We start from the raw sequence: 21,335 nt of genomic DNA on the forward strand, positions 1-21,335 counted from the left end.
TATTAGTGTGTCCATCAGCTGTTCTAGACATTAGTTGTTCAAGCAGTTAAGTTCACTTGTATTGAAAATGATAAGCTTCACAAAACTTTGTGTTTTTCCTTTCAAGATTTGTCTTTAGGAATAGCATCAAGGATATACTGTTAATTTCTACCACAGAAATGTAAAACTATCTAAATAACATCCAAATGATTTAAGAACAATTAATAACTTACTGAAAGTACAAACACTTAAATGCTTCCTCTAATAGACTCTAAATGTTAGGTGGATTCTTCTGATGTAGCTGTGGCATAATAGATAAAAAAGCAAAGTACAGAAATTTAAAGTAATACAATGATATTACAAAAGTCTGTATGTTATTTTCCTGTTTTGGACAAAAAAAAAAAAAAAAAAGAGAAAACTGAAAAGCATCATATATAGAACATATAAAGCTACTTAAAAAGCTATTGGAAGACCTACATTGGTGATGAGTGTTAATTGTGTTATACATTGCTTGCATATGTATAAAGCAATGACGGATCAATATTTTGCTATGTGAGTTACAGTATAAATCCAGAAAAAGAAAACAAATCAAAAAAAACACACATCTTAACTATACAGCAATCAATGTTGTATAGATACAAAACCTCAAGAGGCAATATTGCTTATCTACTTAGAATTCTCAGCAGCTGTCTTCCCATTTTTATAAGTACCCGAACAAACAAGACTTTTAATGAAGGATATGTTTGAATAAAGGCAACCTTTTAACAAATACTTCCAAGAAGAGCTTCTATTGAGCCAGAATGAAGCACAGCAATATTTGCTTAGAAATCCAAGTCATTAATCATGAAAGCTAGAACCATTTGATGCTGAGCACTGATTTTGTTATATGGAATAAAATGAAGATATGGAAGAAGAGAGACTGACAATGACTTCTCAAGTGAAAAGAATTATATTATGTTTGAAGAACTGAATCACAACAAAGCAATATAGAGGACTGTCACATGACCGAAATGGTGGAATAAAGGTTTTCATAAAACTACTAAATTTTTACAGGTCATACTGCGAGCTTCCAAGTCTGGCACAGGCCAAATTCTCTTGCTGGTAGTGGAGACACCAACAAAATCTCTCCATATTAAAGTCTCCATCACAAGTACAGTTAACAGCTCAAAAGGCAAGAATATGGTATATGATGCTACAAAATATTATGTATTATACATTAATATATATTTAAATATATTATATAAAATATTACATTTATTTTTAATACACAGATGCCCAAGCCTTGGATTTTTTATAAGCTTCTTTTTATCAAATGAGATTGTGAAAGCTGTTCATATTGATAAATCCCTTTACAGTGCCTAAGGGAACCCTAGATAATAGAATGTAAAACGTTTGTGAAATACTGATAGACATCAGACTAAAATGATCATTTAGGCAGAGGAGACTGCTATGAGTTGTCTATGTAAAATCTGGTTCTGAAAAACTGGCTCTAATTCTATATCAAAGAGTACCCAGGATTTCATTTATTAACAGGAGAAAAAACAAGTTGGTGGCTGAGTAGTCATGACTTATCTGCAAATCTGTGAATCCTGGTACACATAGTATAATAGTTCCCAAAGATTTACAGAGTCCTGAGCAGGAATAACTTTGGTTTTGCTCTTAAATTTATTTACTGCTGCCTTTGATATTTCCTCTGAAATTGAATTTAGTACTTATGAAGAAAAATGAAGCACATGTGGATATGTAAAAAGGTTGAATTACATAGCATAACAAAACCAAAATGTGTCTTTCTAGCATCATACTGAGATACTCTTCACTGATTCATAACATCCAGTTATGACTGAACTTCAAATCTGTTCTGTAATATAAAATATCCCAGGATCATAAAACCCTGGACAAAAAAAGGAAAATAGAAATGTGTAGTGGGTTTACGTGGCAAGGTTTTGGTAGCAGGGGGCCATAGGGGTGGCTTCTGTGAGAAGGATCTGGAAGCTGCCCGATCTTTGGTAAGGGCCCCACTGCTGACCAGAGCTGAGCCAACAAGAGATGTTGTTTTGCACCTCTGTGAGAGCATATTTAAGACAGGGAAAAAAAAAACGCTGCGCCACACAGCAGCTGGGAGAGTGAGAGGAGTGAGGAACAGCCTTGCAGGCACCAAGGTCAGTGAAGAAGGAGGGGGAGAGGTGCTCCAGGTGCTGGAGAAGAAGTCCCCTGCGGCCTGTGGTGAGGACCCTGGTGAAGCAGGCTGTCCCCCTGCAGCCCATGGAGTACCACGGTGGAGCAGGGTTCCACGCTGCAGCCCGTGGAGGAGACCACGGTGGAGCAGGTGGACCTGCACCGATGGAGGCTGCGGCCTGTGGAAGACCCCTGACAGAGCAGATTCTGGGCTGGACCTGTAGCCCGTGGAGAGGAGACCACGCAGGAGCAGGTGACCTGGCAGGAGCTGCTGCCTGTGGGGGATCCAGGTTGGAGCAGTTTGCTCCTGAGGGATGGACCCCGTGGTACGGACCCATATCTGGAGCAGTTCTTGAAGAGCTGCTGCCTGTGGGCAGCCCACGTTGCATCAGTTCAGCAAGGACTGCATCCCGTGGGAGGGACCCCACAGCCCAGGGGACGAGAGTGACTGAGAAGAAGCGCTATAGACTGACCATAACCCCCCATTCCCCCCGTTCCCCTGCACCGCTCAGGGGGAGGAGGTGGAAGAGGGTGGATGGGGGGGAAGGTGCTTTTGTTTTCTTTCCTTTGTTTCTCACTTCTCTAGCTTATTAATATTAAGCAATAAATCTTACTATCTCCCTATGATGAGTTTGTTTTGCCCGTCACGATAATTACTGTGCGATCTCCTCGTCTTTATCTCAACCCTTGAGCCCTTTTCATTGTATTTTCTCCGTGTTCCTCTTTGAGGAGGGGGAGTGAGAGAGCGGTTGAGATAGAGCTCGGCCGCCCACCCGAGTAAAACCACCACAAAATGCTAGAGTAGTGATAACATTTTTATAAATTTCTAGTCTTTTATTAATTGTTTTTGTTTCATACTGTATGAAAAAAAAGAAAAAAACAAAGAATGAATTATATTCTGTAAATGTGATAATGAGCTGCACTACATTAATAATATTGTGAAAATTCTTTTGACTTTGAATTTGCTTCTCTTGGAATACTATCATATAATACCTCTCTGGGTGATAAAAGAATACAAAAGTACTTTCCAGTAAGATGTCATCTATATAAGTAAATCCTCATGCTCACATAAGCACAGAATAGTTGAGGTTGGAAGGGACCTCTCAAAGTTATCTGGTACAATCCCTTTGCTCAAGCAGGGTCACTTAAAGTAGGTTGCCCAGGACCATGTCTGGATGGCTTTTGAAGATCTCTAAGAAGGGAGATTCCGTGACCTCACTGGGCAATCTGCTCCAGTGCTCCATCACCCTCATGTTGTCTCCTGATGTTTAGATGGAACCTCTTGTGTTCCAGTTTGTGCCATTTCCAGTGGACACCACTGAAAAGAGCCTGAATCCATCTTCTTTGCAACTTCCTTTCAGGTATTTATATAGATTAGTGAGATTTCCTGTGACCTTTCTCTTCTCTAGGCTGAACAGTCCCAGTTCTCTAAGCCTTTCCTCATAGGAGATGTGCTTCAGTTCCTCAGTGATCTTCATATATCCCTTTACAGGACTCCCTCCAATATGTCTATGTCTCTCTTGTACTGGGGAGCCCATAAGTGTACCCTGAACTGCAGATGAATCTCACCAGGGGTGAGTAGAGGGGAAGAATCACCTCCTTCAACCTGCTGGCAGCACTCTTTCTAAGGCCACACAGGATATCATAACCCTTCTTTGTCACAAGATTTGCTCTTTAGGGAAACTAAATGAACACAATTGAAATTGTGTTTTGGAACTTGATCATTTTTTATTGCCAAAAGCATCAAAATTCATGTTCAGAATTGTACAGTTAATAGAGGGAGGGTCAACAGAAGAACAGTTAGGAGATACAATGTAAGAATTTCCATACTAATTCAGTTAAAACTGTCAAATCACATATACTTTCATGTATAAACATAGTTCTTATAAAAAGGTCTTATAAACATTGCTGAGATAGAGTTGGACAAGCACATTTGTAGTACAAGGCACTTCAACAGTGAAAACTTACCTTTGAACCCTTCAGCACAATGACATGAAAAGTGATCAATTAAATTCACACAGGTAGCTCCGTTTTTGCAAGGTGAACTTGAACATTCATTAATTTCAACTTCACAGAAGGGTCCTTCATATCCAGGCATACAGTTACAGCTGTAATTATGCAAGTGGTCCTGGCAGAAACCATATTCAGAGCACTGGTTTCCAATGCAGTCATCTATATCAAGTTCACAGAAAGTGCCAGTGTAACCAAGGGGACATAGGCACCTGATGTTAAAAAGAGAAAATTAAAAAAGGCAGTCACTGATAGGTGTGTATAGGTCAATAATGTCTAACAGTGTTAACAACATTTTTACTTTTAATTACTCACAAATGAATTGGATTCTTTTTTAGTCTTCATTCTTTACTTTTAATTAGTCACCAAGTAACTTTGTTTCACATAGACTGCTTGGAACTAAATTAATTAAATGGAACTGTGCAATAATCAAAATAGTACGAATTTAGATTGGACAAAATAGCAGCTGTATAGCTTTTAAAATCAAACTTCCAATGATAATATTCAAATGGAATCGGTGTGATATCAGATTAGAAAATAACTTCAAAACCGGATCTTACAGTCATATGAAACAGTGACTGAAGTATAAAGCTAATCATGCCCCAAATAGTGGCAGTAGCTCAAAACAGTGGCCTACTACAGACTAATGTTGCAGAATGAGGCTTTGTTCTGTTATTGTTTGCTCAACATATAGCAATATACAAACATATACATTAATACAAACAGGAGTGTTCTAGTCCTCTTAATAACCTAAATTCTTACTGTAGACTAAGACGTAATTTAATGAAGATTACAACATCTAAGAATCATTCATTTATTTTTTATAATCCAGACTGATCTTTAGTGGTGATAGGATCACAAAACTCAATAAATATTTTAGAAACATAATTTATAATAATCTACTTCAAATTCTAAATGTATATTTACAAATAACATTAACACATAATATCATAAATGGAAAGTCTACAAAGAAGGGCCAAAATACTTTAAAATAAATATATTAGTAACTGTCATTATCTAAAATCTGTATTTTATGGGTAATATGTCTATTTTTCAAGAAAAAGAGATTATTTTTTATGAAGCAAAATCTAAACTAATCAGGTCTTTAATTTTAATGCATTTTCTGCTACTTAATAACATTAACAATTAATAGTTACCTTTTACATTAATGTCTTGTAAATATAACAGTAATATGTACTAAGCAGATATGATTATACTGTGTGTTTCTCAAATTTAACATATAATGGCATAAGTGGAGTTCTGTAGGCTTTGGATATTAGCATCTGACTGTATTTATTTGTAGCTCCAGCATTTGTATAAGATACTAAATTATCCAACTTGTATGATTTATATTATCATTTTCTCTCTAAGTTATTCTATGAAATTTGTCTTGAACACAGTTTTGTTAAATGCTGTGCTGGTGTAACAGTGATGTAGCTGAACTTCAAATACCTTTTCCTGTCTTTCTTAGGAATGATATGAAGTCCAATGATCTCTAAGTAATTAGATCTTTTGCTAGGAAAATGCCATCACCACATTAGATTTTAATGACTATGACCTTGCATTGACAGTACTACAGTACAACAGTACTAAAATACTGAACATGATATCAAAAGCTTTGAATGGTAGATTGATTTGCAGTTTTCATTTGCTGTAAAGCTAAAATGCTTCCCTACAATAAATTTAAAAAGCACAAGCCAAGAAAAAAACCAACACAGAAATATTAATATTTCAATGACATACATATACATATACATATACATATACATATAATTTTTAAGTGAATGTTTGTCTTGCCCTTTCATTTCCACCTTTGGTATGGGGTGAGTTACGGATACTCCAGTAAATCAACAGTAACTACAGATGTACATGTCGTACCATAATTTGTGTTTGTAGGTGAATCTCTCACCCAAGAAACATGTTTTTTTTTTTGCCCTTAGCAGTAGAAGCTCCTTGGCTGTGTGCTGACCCAGCAGTGCAGGGGCTCTGCCTGGCCTTGGCCTGAGCTGGATTTCTCAGGTTCAACCACTGCATCACAGCCCAGTGGCTGCTGCTGCCCTGCTTTAGCTTCAGCTCTGAATGGCCCTGATGGGGAGAGGGAGACACCTCCCAGAAAAGACCTGGAGATGCTAATGTAACCCACCAACTACTTTCTTACGGAATACTAAAATGTCAACCTTAGAAACTGGAGAAGCATTTAAAGGACGAGCAAGGCGCCACAGAAAACGTAAATATGAAGTTTTGTATACCACTTTTAACTGTTTTATTGAGGATTTATTGTATTCATTTGGACTATTAAGTATGGCCATCCGACTAATAATTTGATCTATTAGGCTCTTCAAACATTAATGGGAATAACAACAATTTCTTAGGTTCATGTGTGCTCCCTTTTGTCCATAACAGGACTGAGTGTAACAGATCCTAGGAAACAGATCCTTGTTGTTAGGCATTGGAATGGGCTGCCCAGGGAAGTGGTTGAGTCACCATCCCTGAAGGTCTTTAAGAGACGTTTAGATGTTGAACTTAGTGATATGGTTTACTGGAGGACTTGTTAGTGTTAGGTCAGAGGTTGGACTAGGTGATTTTGGAGGTCTCTTCCAACCTAGACGATTTTGTGATTCTGTGATTCTGTGAAGAAAGCCAGTATGTTAGTGCTTTTGCTACAAACATGGATTTTAGTAGTGGATACCAAACTCAAGCCACAGTTACACTATTATGGATTGCTTTGCTCCAACACATGTTGTGTAGATGGCTGAACATTGATACTCTACTGCCTAAACCTTGTTAATATTGCACAAAAATTTGATATGCCCATGAAATAAATGTAAGATGGAGACTCATGTAAGTCGTGCACAGAATTTTGTCTAAGAAGTAACATGACACTTGAATGTGGATAGTTATGGGGTAGCTGTAATGTGTTCCTACCAAAATGTAGTAAGACATAACCTTTTTACCCCCCAACGTCTGGAACAGTAGGTATGTAGTTAGATGGGTTCATACTGTTTAGTGCAGGCACAGTAGTTGTCACAATGCATTTATAGACTGCGTGCACTGAAGTGATGTAGGACTTGTGCCATTGAGTAAATAACTGTGGCAACTGATGAATCTTTAAAATGACTGAAAAAGGCTAAAGACCAGACTGAAGATACACTGTGTCTATGCTGATCTGTGCTATATGACCCAACTATTTTCTATTTTGAGACAAGAAGGCACATTTAAGCTAGGCACTAGCAAAGATTTCTCAGTATCTATTTTACTTTTTAATATATATATTTTAATGTTGTTATTATAATAATCCAAGCAGATTAACTGTGTTTACTCAGTGTTAATTATTTCGTTTTCTATAGGAACTGCAAACACATTCATAAGGGGACTGAAAGGTTATTTAGTGCCACTTTGGCTTTTTGTAAGTATCTGTGTTATCTACAGAAAAGCTGTAAGTATATATAAGTATAAATTATTACAGAGATATTCCCTAAGAAATTGTAGCATATATTCACCCACTTTCTGGAGCTTTAGCAAAGTGAGGAAATGTATTTTTCCTCTTTCTCTGTTGGAAAAAGCCTATTATTGCTACAGAAAACTGTGTATATCATACCTCTAACTTTATATGGCAGTGCCAACTAGGTCCTGCAGTCAAATTGCATATACACTATAGAATGAATAAAATTGAAGATGGAAAATTAGATACAAAGGAATCTAATCAAACAGCTTAATTTATCCATCTGGCACAAAAAAAAATGGAAAAAGTCAAGAATGAATAAAGCTTTAGATAATGTGATACTCCAAAGTTATCTAAATTATGTTTGCTTTCATAATCTTGCTGGCATCAAGCAAATAAGATTTTCATATTCTAAAACACTTTATTTAACAATGTGTCACTAGGTCTTTCCTACCGAGGTTAATTCAAGATTAAACTATCCACATTGAAATATATATACTGAATATTGAAAATTGAGTTGGGAAGTTAAACTTTCCTGTACACAAAATCCACTATATGGGAAATTTTCCAGCATCAAACTTCATGAAATGCTGACCTCAGAGCAATACCTATAGAGAAAGATACATTTATAAATCATAATAGTTTAATATAATCCTTTATAAAAATTGCAGTAGTAAGTCATACAATACAGCTTCCTCAGGCATCTTAATCTTGATGGGCTTCCCTGGAGCTATAAGTGTAGAACTTCATCTGAATGGACTGAACTGAAGAAACATGAGAAACAGGACAGCTAATGGAAACTACATTGAATTATACATTCTATCTGTTCCCTTTATTGCTTCCCTTTACTAAATAGATTACAACACACTATCTGTGACCTATTTCAGTTAAGATCTTGATTGTCCAAAACTCTACTTATTGGCAAGAAATAAATTTGCAAGGGTGAATAAAATAACCTCTGCCCCCCTTGGATTTTAAAACAGGAGGAACAACTCCATAAAGTGTTCTTTCACTTTATTCATTAATTGCTCCTCACTGGCCCATGTTAATTCTGTTCTTCTCTCTCCTCTCTTCAGAGAACATAGTGGAGAGGGAGAGGCTATTTAGAAGAGAAGAGAAGAGAAGAGAAGAGAAGAGAAGAGAAGAGAAGAGAAGAGAAGAGAAGAGAAGAGAAGAGAAGAGAAGAGAAGAGAAGAGAAGAGAAGAGAAGAGAAGAGAAGAGAAGAGAAGAGAAGAGAAGAGAAGAGAAGAGAAGAGAAGAGAAGAGAAGAGAAGAGAAGAGAAGAGAAGAGAAGAGAAATAATGAAATTATTTACAATAAAGAAATTCTTCCTAATTTTCATTCTGAACCTCTCCTGGTATGCTTTGTGCCAGTCCTACTCATCCTGTCATCAGTTACCAGGGAGAAGAGGCCAGCACCCGCCTCTCTACATGCCCCCCTCAGGAAACTGAAAACAGCAATGAGGCTGCCTCTTAGCCTCCTTTTCTCCCAGCTAGACAAACCTACTCTCCTCAGCCTCTCCTCATACAACATGCCTTCCAGCCCTTTTATCAGCCTTGTTGCCCTCCCCTGGATGCATTCAAGTACCTTAACATCTTTTCCATATGGTGGAGTCTAGAACTGCACACAATATTAAAGGGGAAGCAGCACCAATGCTAAATACAGTGGGAGAATCCCCTCTTTTGACGGGCTGGCTGTGATGTGTTTAATGCATCCCAAAATGCATTAAAATGCATTGCATTAAAATGCAATGCCCACTGTTCCAATCTATCTAGATCCCTCTGCAAGGCCTCTCATCCCTCCAGGAAGTCAACAGCACATCCCAGTTTAGTGTTGTCAGTGAACTTGCTAAGGATGCATTCCAGATCATTGACTAAAATGCTGAACAAGACTGGCCTTAGGGCAGAGCCTGGGGGAACACTGCTAGTGACTGTCTGCCAGCCAGTGGTAGCCCATTTGAGCTCTGCCATTGAGCCAGTCCATCACCCAGTGCATTGTGAAGCTGTTCATCTCCCATTTGGACAATGTGTCCAGAAGGATATTGTGAGGGATGGTAGCAAAGGCCATTCTTTAGAACCCAGAATGATTACATTCACTGCCTTCTCCTCATCCACCATGCATGTGACCTTATCATAGAAGGAGATGAAATTACCAGGACAATCTTCTCCATGTTTTTCCAGGACCTGAGGTTAGACTAAGTAATTTTGAAAGGAAAATTCAAATACTTTTGTATGTAGCAACACAGTCTATTTACTAAGGCAACAAATCTGTTTTTCTCCCAGGTATATGTGACCAAAGGTCAAGACATCCTTTTGGTGTGCTGATACTTTGGCCCACTGCACTATTGCATGGTATCTGCCAGATTCATAGTATCTACAGATGCATCATCAACCCAGTGGTAGGAGCAGTAATTCTTTGGAGAAGATATCACTTTAAATACATGATGATTAACTTACGATAACTCAAACAGCACAGGGTCAGCAGGAAATGCAGTAATTCTTTTGAATTAGTAGGAGGCTTTGTGACAGTCTGTTTTTAGCCACTTTAGTTGTAAGAGAGGCTCACTAAACCAAAGGAGTAAAACTTCTAAGAGATATTATTCTGATTATGCTGTTCTTATTATATATCCTTACTATCATCCTAGTATAGGTAGGTAGTAGTACAGGTAGAACGGCATGAAGCCCAGTGCCCCTCCTTCATCCAGAGCAGCTTCCTGTGGTGAACTCAAATTCTGCTCATATATCAAATGTACACCTATAGGACACTACAGTCTGGTAGTTTTATTTATTATTATTTATTATTATTATTATTTATTTATATTTATATAATATATAATATATAATATATAATATATAATATATATTATATATATTATATATATTATATAATTATACAATATAATATATAATAATATAATATAATTATATAATATATATATATTATATATAATATATTTATTTATTATTATTTATTATTATTTAACAGCAGTTAAATAATGGGAGGAGAAACAGAGTAAACAAGTCAATAGAAAGTTAGAAAAACTATGTACATCTGAATGCATATTTCCAATCTCCAAAAACCTGTCAGCTCCTCTCACAGAAGATGAGAGTTTAAAAGAGGGTAGGCAATGTTCTTTAAGCAAAGCTGGATATTCTTCATGATTTTCTGGTCTTAACATTGCTCTAACGAGCCATCACTGGAAAATGTGTTATGACCAAAGTTTAAAAATTAGTTTAAAAGTTATGCTTTCTTAAACTGGCAGAAAAGCCTAGAATTTTATGACAATTTTCCATTAAAAAATAGTATATGACATTTTGATAGTTAGCAAATAATTAAAATGTTTACTTAATGAGAAGAGGAGATAAAGGTAGGTAATTTTTTGAATGGCTATAATAGCTTTAAAAATAGATCTCAGTAGAATTGTTGATGTCACTTACACATATAATTCACCATATGTTCTGCTGATAGTGTTCTTGTATCTTCCTAACACTACTTTGCATCAAATACAGCTCTTGATATCTGCCTTATCAAAAATAATACCTTAGGATAGAAATGCAAATAGCAAGAGTCTTTTGAAAATGTTGGGTGATTACAGTAGTTACATTCAGCATTTCTCCTTTTTAGCTTTAATGGTGTATAGGAAAGGGAAAACGACAATCGTTTCACTTGCTGAAAATAAGTAACTCCTGGGAAAAACATAATTCTTAAGGAAGATACAGTTCAGGTCTCTTAAAAAAATCTTCTTTGTCATTCAGAAGTAACAATCTTCTGTCCACAGAGCTGGTATTATGCTGTGAACACTTTGCACACTGTCCTTGCAAAATATCCCATTATATTTCTGTGGGGTCAAGTTCTATGATAAAACTGTCAGCTAACACATCTAGGATTGGGATCTTAGTGGTATGTTTTCTTGTTCTGTAAATAAACAGACTAATCAGCCAGCATAATTTGTCTTTCAAGGACTGAAAATGTAAGAATTAAGTGTTTTCTCTTGTTAGCCTGAGTCTGGATTAGTGAGTTAAATTCAAAAGTTCTTGTTCTACTGGAAGTCTTCAAATCTACTCATTTTGTGATAAATATTTGTGAATTTTTAAGTTAAGCATGGCTTTGTTCTTCTAATAAAATTCTCTTTTCTCTCCTTGAGATGGACAGGCAAAACAAAGATTTATCAATCAAATAAAATGTCAAATTATGTCCCAGTACTTTGAAATAAAAGTTGGTTGTGTAATCTGACAAAAAAAGAAGGATGTGCATTTTGCAAGGGCTCTGTAAAAACAAAATCCTTTCGACTTTGGTATATTGAGATTCACATATTTATCTGTATTTTTGTGTTTATTTGGGGATTTCAGTTTATTATTATTATTGTTGTTATTATTATTATTACTGAAGAACCTAGAAACACAATGGTGGAGTGAAAGAAATGTTTAGTTACTTCTATTTGAATTGTTTAATTACAGTGCTTTCAAGTTCAGGAGAGAGCATAAAATCAAAGCCCTTCAAAATACGTTCACAGACATTATGTACAGATTTTAGTTATTCTTTTTTTTTTCTTTTTTTTTTTTCAGAGGAAAGAAATAAATAATTCACGTCTGATAAGAACTGAGCTCTGCTTATTCAAAAAATCCCTTTACATTTATTTTTCCCCATACTTTTATAGAGTCTCATTTTCAAATATCTATAGCATGTTACAGATCACTAAGTAAAGCATATATTTTATAGTTTTATCAATACCTCAAAAAAGAAAAAAAAAAGCTACAAAGTGCTAAAAGTTTCAACTATTCATTTGAAAATTATAATTCAGGTTTTAATAAGAAAAGTTATTCCATGTCACACTCCAGGCTCAAAAAGTGTTTACCATTTGCTAAATAAATGTTTTATTTGAGATTTTGCATAGCTGGTTTAGCTTCTTTGTCCAGCGAAAAGAAATATTTGTGAGGGTTTCCTTTGTAATACTTCTGACTAAATAGCTTACCTTTTTGAATATGTGTGCTTATTAAAAGTTAGTATCCATGACACTGTATAATCTGAGGAAAATATTGCTGCAATAGCAAATCCTGTTGTAATTCTTGTTGAAAGAAAAATATTTTCAGTGCTATCTTCATATAGTATCAACTTCTAACATCATGTTAGTACCTGTATTCATTCATTCCATCTTCACATGTGGCTCCATGTTGGCACTGATTTACTTCACAGTCATTAATATTCTCCAGGCAGGTTTGTCCTGTCCATCCAAGAGCACAGACACAGTGAGATCTCTGGTTGTCCTCATCATAGAAACAGCTACCTCCATTTGCACATGCCTGATGATGAGAATTACATCTATGAAGAGGCTTTTCTTTAGAAGTTGTCTTTTTCTTTTTTTTTTAACCCCAAAAGTTTTAACTGAATAAATCACTGGTAACAAATACTGTTATTTAATATTTTTAAATTGTAATTTTACAAAATACAGATCTCTGAGGATGTAAAATGCTGAGTGTCATTAAACCAACATATCATTCATTGTTTAATTGGAAACAGCCAGTTACAATTCAATATAACAGTGCCTTTTGTCATAATTCACTTTAGAATATACTTCTTTTAGGAGAGATGATAGTGAAATAACCTGTTATTTTTCCATTGATAGAGTGATTGAGTTCACCTTTCATTGAAAGAGTGCAACTGTTCCTACATTTAAAATTCAGGGGTAATGTAACTTAATTTGTGGCTGTCAGGATAAAAAGACAGAATATTTTAAAAATTTTAATCGTGATCCTCATTCACAATCTCGAATCCTGTTTACGTCAATATATCTATAGATATTGATATATTATAGAATCAAAGAATATCCTGAGTTGGAACGAACCCACAAGGATCATGGAATCCAACAGACCACATGAAAATCAATCCATATTTCTGAGAGTGTTGTCCAAACACTTATTGAAATCTGGCAGACTTGGTGCCATGACCACTTCCCTGGGGAGCCTCTTCTAGTGCCCAACCTCTTGGTGAAGAACTTTTTCCTAATTCCCATCCTGAACCTCCTCTGATACAGCTTCATGCTGTTCCCTTGGGTCCTGTCAGTGCCCCCCTTTCTGTCCCATGAGGGTGAGGAAGCTGTGGGCTGCGATGAGATCACCTCTCAGTCTCCTTCTCTAAACTGAACAAACAAAATGATCCCAGCCACTCCTCATATGGAGGAGCTGTTTAGTATCTTTATCAGTGTCATAGACACTGGGATCAAGTGCACCCTCAGCAAGTTTGCAGATGACACCAAGCTGAGTGGTGCAGTTGATACAACAGAAGGATGGGAAGCCATCCAAAGGGACCTGTACAAGCTTGAGGAGTGGGCCCATGTGAAACTAATGAGGTTCAACAAATCCAAGCGTAGTTACACTTCTTCACCACCTTTTTTGCCCTCCTTTGCGCACATTGATATATATACCAATATTACATCTATGCTCTGGGAAAACCGTAGTCTTCTTTCTTTTGAAGCTGTAAATCTTGAAAAATTAATAAACCTAGACAGGAAAAACAATTTTTTTTCCATTTCATTTTTTTTCTCTCTCTCTTTTTTCCTAATATTACTTATTAAAAAAGTATCCCCTGCATTCTTTAAACATTACAGAAGCTTGTAAGTAGGAATGAACACTCCTTTCTTTATTGTACTTTTAAGGTCTAGTTTCATTTCAATGAAAAATTTGCTGGTGTAGAAATGGATAGCTATGCTTTCATTTCAAAGCAATTAAGACCTCTCTTTCTAATCAATTGGTTCCTAAAGAAAATGGTGTCTAGAAGATGAGCTAATGTACTAGTACTTCAGTTTGATTGAGTTTGAATCTCTTTAAAATATCGTTAAGATTTGTAATAATAACAGTTCTTGCCAGAAATCCTCTAATACTCATTTGTCTTTGATTAAGTTTTAAATTGACCTTAAAATTGAGAGATTTTTGCTATGCTCTCAGTACTGAATTTTAGACTTAACTTGGGATTCTTTTTAAATAGGACATCTTCTTGAAGAGGAGCACAGTTCAAGATAAATGCAAAGAAAACTACTGTGTGTACAGTCTCGGAAGCATTTTTTTTTTTTAATTTTTATGCGTCGTCTTTTTTATTTAACAATTGCTGCAGGATTTTGTGCTGAAGATTACTATTTACTCAAAGCTCAAAAAAAAGCCAAAGAAACTTACACTAAAGGAAAAGTAACAGTTTTAATTGCCTAATAATCTTTAGCCAAGCTATTCTACCCATTGATGTTTGCATATACCTGGTCAGGGATAACATTAATATTTACTTTCACCACCTGTGAAAGATAGGCTAAGCAAAATTTAACCGTGAAGTGAGCACATTCAGCTCCCAAGGGTTTAATTCTGAGAAATTTCTACTTTTGTGTGGATTGAATGAACTCAGATTTTTTCCATAATAAAAACATGATCCTACAAATCATGTGCCATAAATTTATAAGTTAACTTGTAACTGAGTTTTCTAGGTCCATTTCAGGACTGGGGCTTGTAAGAAGGTAAAGAGCAGAATCAAATCACACAATTGTTGTTAACACAAACTGTTTTTAAATCCTAAAGATTATCTTTATGAATAGTATCTAGGCTATGTTAAAATATTAACTTATTTTTAACAGAAATCATTTAGGAAAAAAATAGAAAATTAAGACAAAAATTAAATTTCCATATTTAAATATTGCCACAACATGGTATTGACTGTATTTTTGTTATTTTGATGCTTTATACTGTGAAGAAAGATGTTATCCTTTAAGATTTTAGTGCAATCCACAGCATCTTTAAATTTGATTAAATCTATTGTAGATATCTTTAGCATAAAATCTAGTAAGCAGTTTTTTCTATCAGATAGCTGTTTATCTCTGCTGAAAAATTAATTCCTATCAATTTAAATATTGAAAACTCTGAATTAGAAAAATAAAAGGTTTTATAAGACATTAAGGCTAATTAATTAAAGTAGGATTATTAATCTAGTACTGATGTCCTCTATATTCTAAAACTCTTCTACTCTACTACTGAAAATCTCCACATTATGTTTTTAAAAAGTTTCTAGCAGCAGATTTTTTTGTCACTTTTTTATACAAGAAACATTTTTTAAAACTAAAATAAATAGTCAAACTTCTGGAAAGAGTAGCAATGTCCCATTAATCAGCTTTTTTCTTTTTCCCAAAGTGAGTCTTTCTTGTAGTTAGGGATTAAACACAAATCCTACAATTTAAGAGAAAGACTGTTGGTCAGTCTGATCATCAAACTTCTGTCTACGGCATGCACCGTAAAATAAATGTACCTTATTATGTAGCATTGATAAAATGTAAGAAGAATTACTTCACTCTAATATCAAGCAAGAAATGTTATTACAGCAAGGAAAGATAATTAATTTCTACATTATTACACTTTATTCTTCTCTCTTAGCTTTGCAGTAATTGAGGGAAGTAACCCTAATATATATGGCTATTTTCTATGTATCACTTATTGTCCATTGCTAGAGATAGTATACTGAGCTAGAAGAACCTCACCTCAGTGCAGTCATTATTTCCTAACACTTCTTCCAGCTTACTTTTCCCAGAGTTCTCTGCAGTTTGAATGAAAATAATTTTTTATTTTTTATTTTTAAAGTTATGTTTCAGGCATATAACTACTACAGTCTTCAGGGCTCTATTACTGCAAATCCAACTGTACCCAGATGTTCAATTTTTTCCCGAAGTACAATTTTGATTCATCTGCCACGTTCTTTCCTGGACTAATAGTACATTGAGTAAGCAGATAAAATGATTTTCTTAAAATAAACAAACAAATAACTCCCTAAAATGAAAATATTGGATTTTCAAGAAATATTTGCTGGAAAGACCAGAAGAAATTATGAAAAACAGAACTGTGACTGGTACACTTTTAATTCTTGGAAGTCGTACTTTGATAAAGACACACACATCAGGATGAATTCCACATGCATGCAGTTTATTTCTAATTTATCAGCTACTGCACAGACTTCAGCTTGCAACTGTCAAATAATATGATCTATAAAGGAATAAGAAAAAAAGATGTATCTGTCTGCAAATAGAATTAAAAAAAAAAAAATACACAAAAGCCTGGAAGACAGGATTTAAATTGGAGAAATACAGGATTTAATGTCCATCTTGAGTCTTGCCAAGGTACTGACATCATCCTGGAGGGGAAGAACATACAGATCCAGTGAGGACTGACATGCTGCTATCAGAACTGCTAAATTCTTAAGGACAGACTAAAAGAAATTAGTACCTAAGGATGTAGACTAGACACTAAGAGGAACTTTCTGAGATGGTTCAGATCTTAACTCATATAGGAATTATCTTTAATAATCCAAGCTGATGCCTACAAAGTGTCCCTGTTTACATTTTAAAACTGAAAAAGGTTGGAAAAAAAGTTTTTAACTCCTATGATTCTTTTTATAAAACAATAACCATTGGCTAATTTCTTCAAGTTCCTGTACTTCTCAAATTTCAAACCTCCACAATGCTAGTGGAACCAATTATTTTTTAAGCTTGCTAAAAGCACTTTGAAACATTTTAAGGGAAGTAATATAATTGAGCCATAGGATTTACGTCAGTAAAATCTCAGGATGCCTCCTCTTTTGTGAATTTTTGGGTCACAGGTGTGAGCTTTTGAAGTGAATTTCCCAGTTATCACTATTTCTGCATATTTCTGACATTGCTGAGCAATTGCTCAGACACCAGGGCAGCTTCTTTTTGTATGAAACTAAACAAAAGATGCATTTTGAGAACATGCCTAACATGCTCCAAACAGTAATAGTCATCCAGTCAATCCAGTCAACCTTCAGCCAAAACTGTTTCTCTCCATTGATTTTCTCTTGTGCTACACTACTTACTGATGTAGACATAGAGCAGTGAGGTTGCTATACTTTAAATTTGGCATGAAATACTGATGTTTTATGTTCCTGGCAACTGACACGCCAATACTAAGGTTACACTAAGCAACAATGCTTACTAGGAAGACTGATTTCTTTCCTATACTGTGTATACACACAGCAGTTCAATTGTGTGTACAAAGTGCAATAGCTGAGCAGTGCAGGGAATAACCTTATAATGTTGCATCAATACCCTATCTCACTAAAAAAATATTCCAGGGAAAGAGTAAGAAACACTATAATAAACAGAAATATCCTTCTGGCAGGAGAATACTTTCTCTTTTTATTAACACAAGTATTATTAAGACATGAGTCTTAATGCAGTCTTCACAGCCAATGAAGCACTTGTGCAGATATCACTTTAAAATTATGACCAGTCCTTTTGCAAGACTGGACAGTTTTTTTACCTATATAAATGTTAAGGTCTTACCAGAATCTCTGCATCATTGTGTCTCTACTGATAAGGGTATGGCTGCCTGAAGATTTTCAGTGTTTGCCACAGCCTTTTTTTTGACAGAAACAATTTTGTGGGGGTGGAAGCCCAAGCAATGAATAGCAGTCCTGTCCTGTGGACATCATGCTGACCTCCACCGAAGGAATGAATAGTCTTGAGTTATGACAGCTATTAGCTTGCAAAAAGTGACAAATTAAATTCACGTGGGAAATCAAAAAAGCACAGACAATTCACTAACTGGCCACTATAATCAAGCAGGTGATTGGGCTAACAGCTTTGACAATTACTTTGATATGGTTCAAAAATACTACAGATAATACTGTCTATGTCTTATGATAGAATATCTGAATTGAAACAGATCCACAAGAATCATCGAGTCCAACTCCTGGCTCCTCACAGTACCACCCAAGCCAAAAAAAAAAAAAAAAAAAAAAATCAGATCATGTGTTAATCATGTGTTTGAGAGCACTGAATTTCTTGAACCCTGGCAGGCTCGGTGCCATGACCACTTCCCTGGGGAGCCTGTTCTAGTGCCTGACCACCCTCTGGGTGAAGAATCTTTTCCAGCCTGGACCTTCCCTGTCACAGCTTCAAGCTTGCGTCCTGTCACTGGTCACTAGAGAGCAGAGGTCAGCACCTGCCTCTCCGCTCACCCTCGTGAGGAAGCTGAATTAAATTAATGCAACACAAAATGGAACTAAGTTTCTTTCTCTGAGGCATTAGGGTATTCCTATAGCTATATTGTAAAGTGCAGGAAAGCTCCCTCTCCTGCGTATCCATGTAGGCCTAGTGTGATGCAATAAACTTATTTATTATTCACATTGCTCTTACCAATTCTCTATTAGTTCCTGTTAATAGAAATGTTAGATTTTGTAGTATACATCCTATATTCTAATGGGACAAGAATTTTCTTTATTTCTTTTGATGTCATAAATACTGTCTTGTTGGAAGTCATTAATTTAAAGATGACAGAAATCTGATTTATTTTGAGGTCCTTCATAGTTCTAGGCACATGGCAGGTAGGCTTTTTCCTGGTTACAAAGATTAGAGTTTGAAACTTAAAGGAAGATATTCCCTATTTTAATATGTTCACTTTTATTATTTTTGTATGTTTATTTTAAAGAAAAATAGCCTTAACCCTTTAAATGTTATGCCAGGGGAAAAAAAAAATCATGTTTATATGTTATGTCATTATATGTTTATAAAAAAATAAAAGCACACCAATAACTTCTACCTTTTGGACTTATAAGATAACTTATAAGATATCTTAATAAGATAACGTTAAAAACATTAACATTCTTTTTAGTCTATCGTGCTGAATGCACGAACTGTGTTAAAACTGTTCACTATACCTGAGGTACCATCGGAGAGGGAAAGGAGATGAAAGAAGAATGAAAAATATATACTAATACTCTAGCAACAAAGAATAAATAAAGGATTAAATGCTGAATGAATTATGTAATTTACTTAATAATGGAAAACTTTAATCTCACATTGTTACATACACTACTTCAAAGAGTATTCAAATATTCATTTGCCTGAATAAGACCATTATTTTTTCCAATAAGCAAATGATATTACTTTAATGATAGGCCAAGAAAACAAGTAAAAAGCCAAATATATCACTCCTTTATTTTAGTTTTTATTCGCTTTCCCATAAGAAAGTGTGCTAATTATTGACATTATGGCAAAATTAAGTGTCCCATAGAGTGATTTCATAAATATAGATAAATACATGTATATATATACTCCACATGAGATTTATGATGGTCTGTGTCATGTTTGTATCAATAAATTAAATGTTTGTGAGCTTTTAAGCAAATATTACAGTACAATGTTTTAGTAGCTCTCATCAGCATCCTTGGCACACTATTACTTCCCATTCTGACTAGCCATAATGATTTTTACATCATTATAGTGTTATGCCATGTACAATAAATTTGCACTCAGTATGGCACTTTAAATCATAAAAATGTTAAAATTTACCAGATGCTGAGCAATTTAAATATAAACCTGTAAGCCAGTATGTATTTCAGTACTACATTTTTTAGTCATTGGTGAGTGGGTACCCATGGACTTCAAGGTGACATAAATATTGATTGCTTCTTTGTAAATACATTGCTTGCTCTGCATGGTATATTTTTATGGTGAATATATTTCAATAAAAGACTTGATTAAACCTTTGAAACACTGGTTATCATGTTAGAGCAGCTGTTTGGAATGGATATATGGCATTATGTATACAGCTTTTAAAATAACTTTCAGAATGAAAAGGTGCTACAGTATTTTACTTTATCCCATACCAAAATCTCAGTAACTCAAGGACCTGGGTCTGTAGTCCACCCTGATGTGAACGAATGTTACACAAACCAATAATTTAACTAAAAGTGTCACTAAAGGGAAGTGAGAAGGACACAGTAAGCAAAGTTCTTAAAGACATCTGGGTCCACAACGGATGCTATTTTGGCCTAAGTATTATCAGTATCTAATTCAATGATTTATAAAAGAATGTACTAAAATGAAATTCATTACTATATTATATGAGCACTTAAAAGTAATTTTCAATAATTCTGCTTGTTTTCTAACTGCATTTTCATACTCCTTGCAGAGTTAGTCTTTATTTTTTGTTTGCTTGTTTGGTTTTCTTTGGTTGATTACGGTCTCTACTCTTGTTTTCTGTGGAAATGCAGCTTTTGTTATTCTTTCTGTGCATTGGTGCATCATCAGCCTTCTCTCTAATAACTTTTAAACACATCAGGACATTTCAAGCAAATTTTGCATCAAGTTCTTGCAAGTTTCACAACATAGAAAGTAGGGAACAGAAGGATAACTATAATTCAATAACAAATAAACGTATAAAAAGTAAGGTAGGAAGAGCTCAGACATCATACTGTTTGTCTGACTGTGGCTAGGCCAGTCATATCATGCACTTTTGGATTCACATGTTACACACAGGAAAGAGGAAGGTTAGCATAAGAATATACTGAGAATGAGTATATATCCTGTGTTTAGGAAAGCCCTGGGAAATAAGACTTTGTTGGCACAATGCTCTTCAAATAACTTGTTTGATTTCCCCAAAACACTAGAGGGAATATATCACTTTATCCTACCTTTGTGTTTCCAACACACGGTGATAAACATGTGTAATTAAATCCATGAGATTTATTCACACACAGTGCTCCTGGGGCACAGCTTATATTGTAGAATAGGCAGGCGTCAATATCCCGTTCACATCTTTCACCTTCAAAACCTACACCACAAAGAGAATGGTTAATCACAGTTCATTCACAATATTGAGATTGTGTCTATTCGTGGTGTTAGCAGTTAATATCACTCTACTAATTTGGCATTTTTGTTTCCTAAACAAAGTGAAAAAGTTCTAT

At 35.1% G+C, this 21,335-nt stretch overlaps 1 protein-coding gene across 1 annotated transcript in view; it reads right to left on the reverse strand.

Annotated features, from left to right (window-relative positions):
* The window catches only part of EYS (eyes shut homolog), an 855,622-nt gene that overhangs the window by 728,118 nt on the left and 106,169 nt on the right, over positions 1 to 21,335 (reverse strand). The window contains exons 8-10 of the mRNA XM_083831800.1: positions 21,063 to 21,202; positions 12,741 to 12,907; positions 4,123 to 4,376 (exon numbers count right to left, since the gene is read on the reverse strand). Coding sequence (XP_083687926.1) covers positions 4,123 to 4,376; positions 12,741 to 12,907; positions 21,063 to 21,202 — 561 coding nt within the window. The remainder of the gene's footprint in view (positions 1 to 4,122; positions 4,377 to 12,740; positions 12,908 to 21,062; positions 21,203 to 21,335) is intronic.

The sequence above is a fragment of the Anser anser genome (genome assembly GCF_964211835.1).
Source record: "Anser anser genome assembly, chromosome: 3".
In the NCBI taxonomy this organism is placed as follows: domain Eukaryota; kingdom Metazoa; phylum Chordata; class Aves; order Anseriformes; family Anatidae; genus Anser; species Anser anser.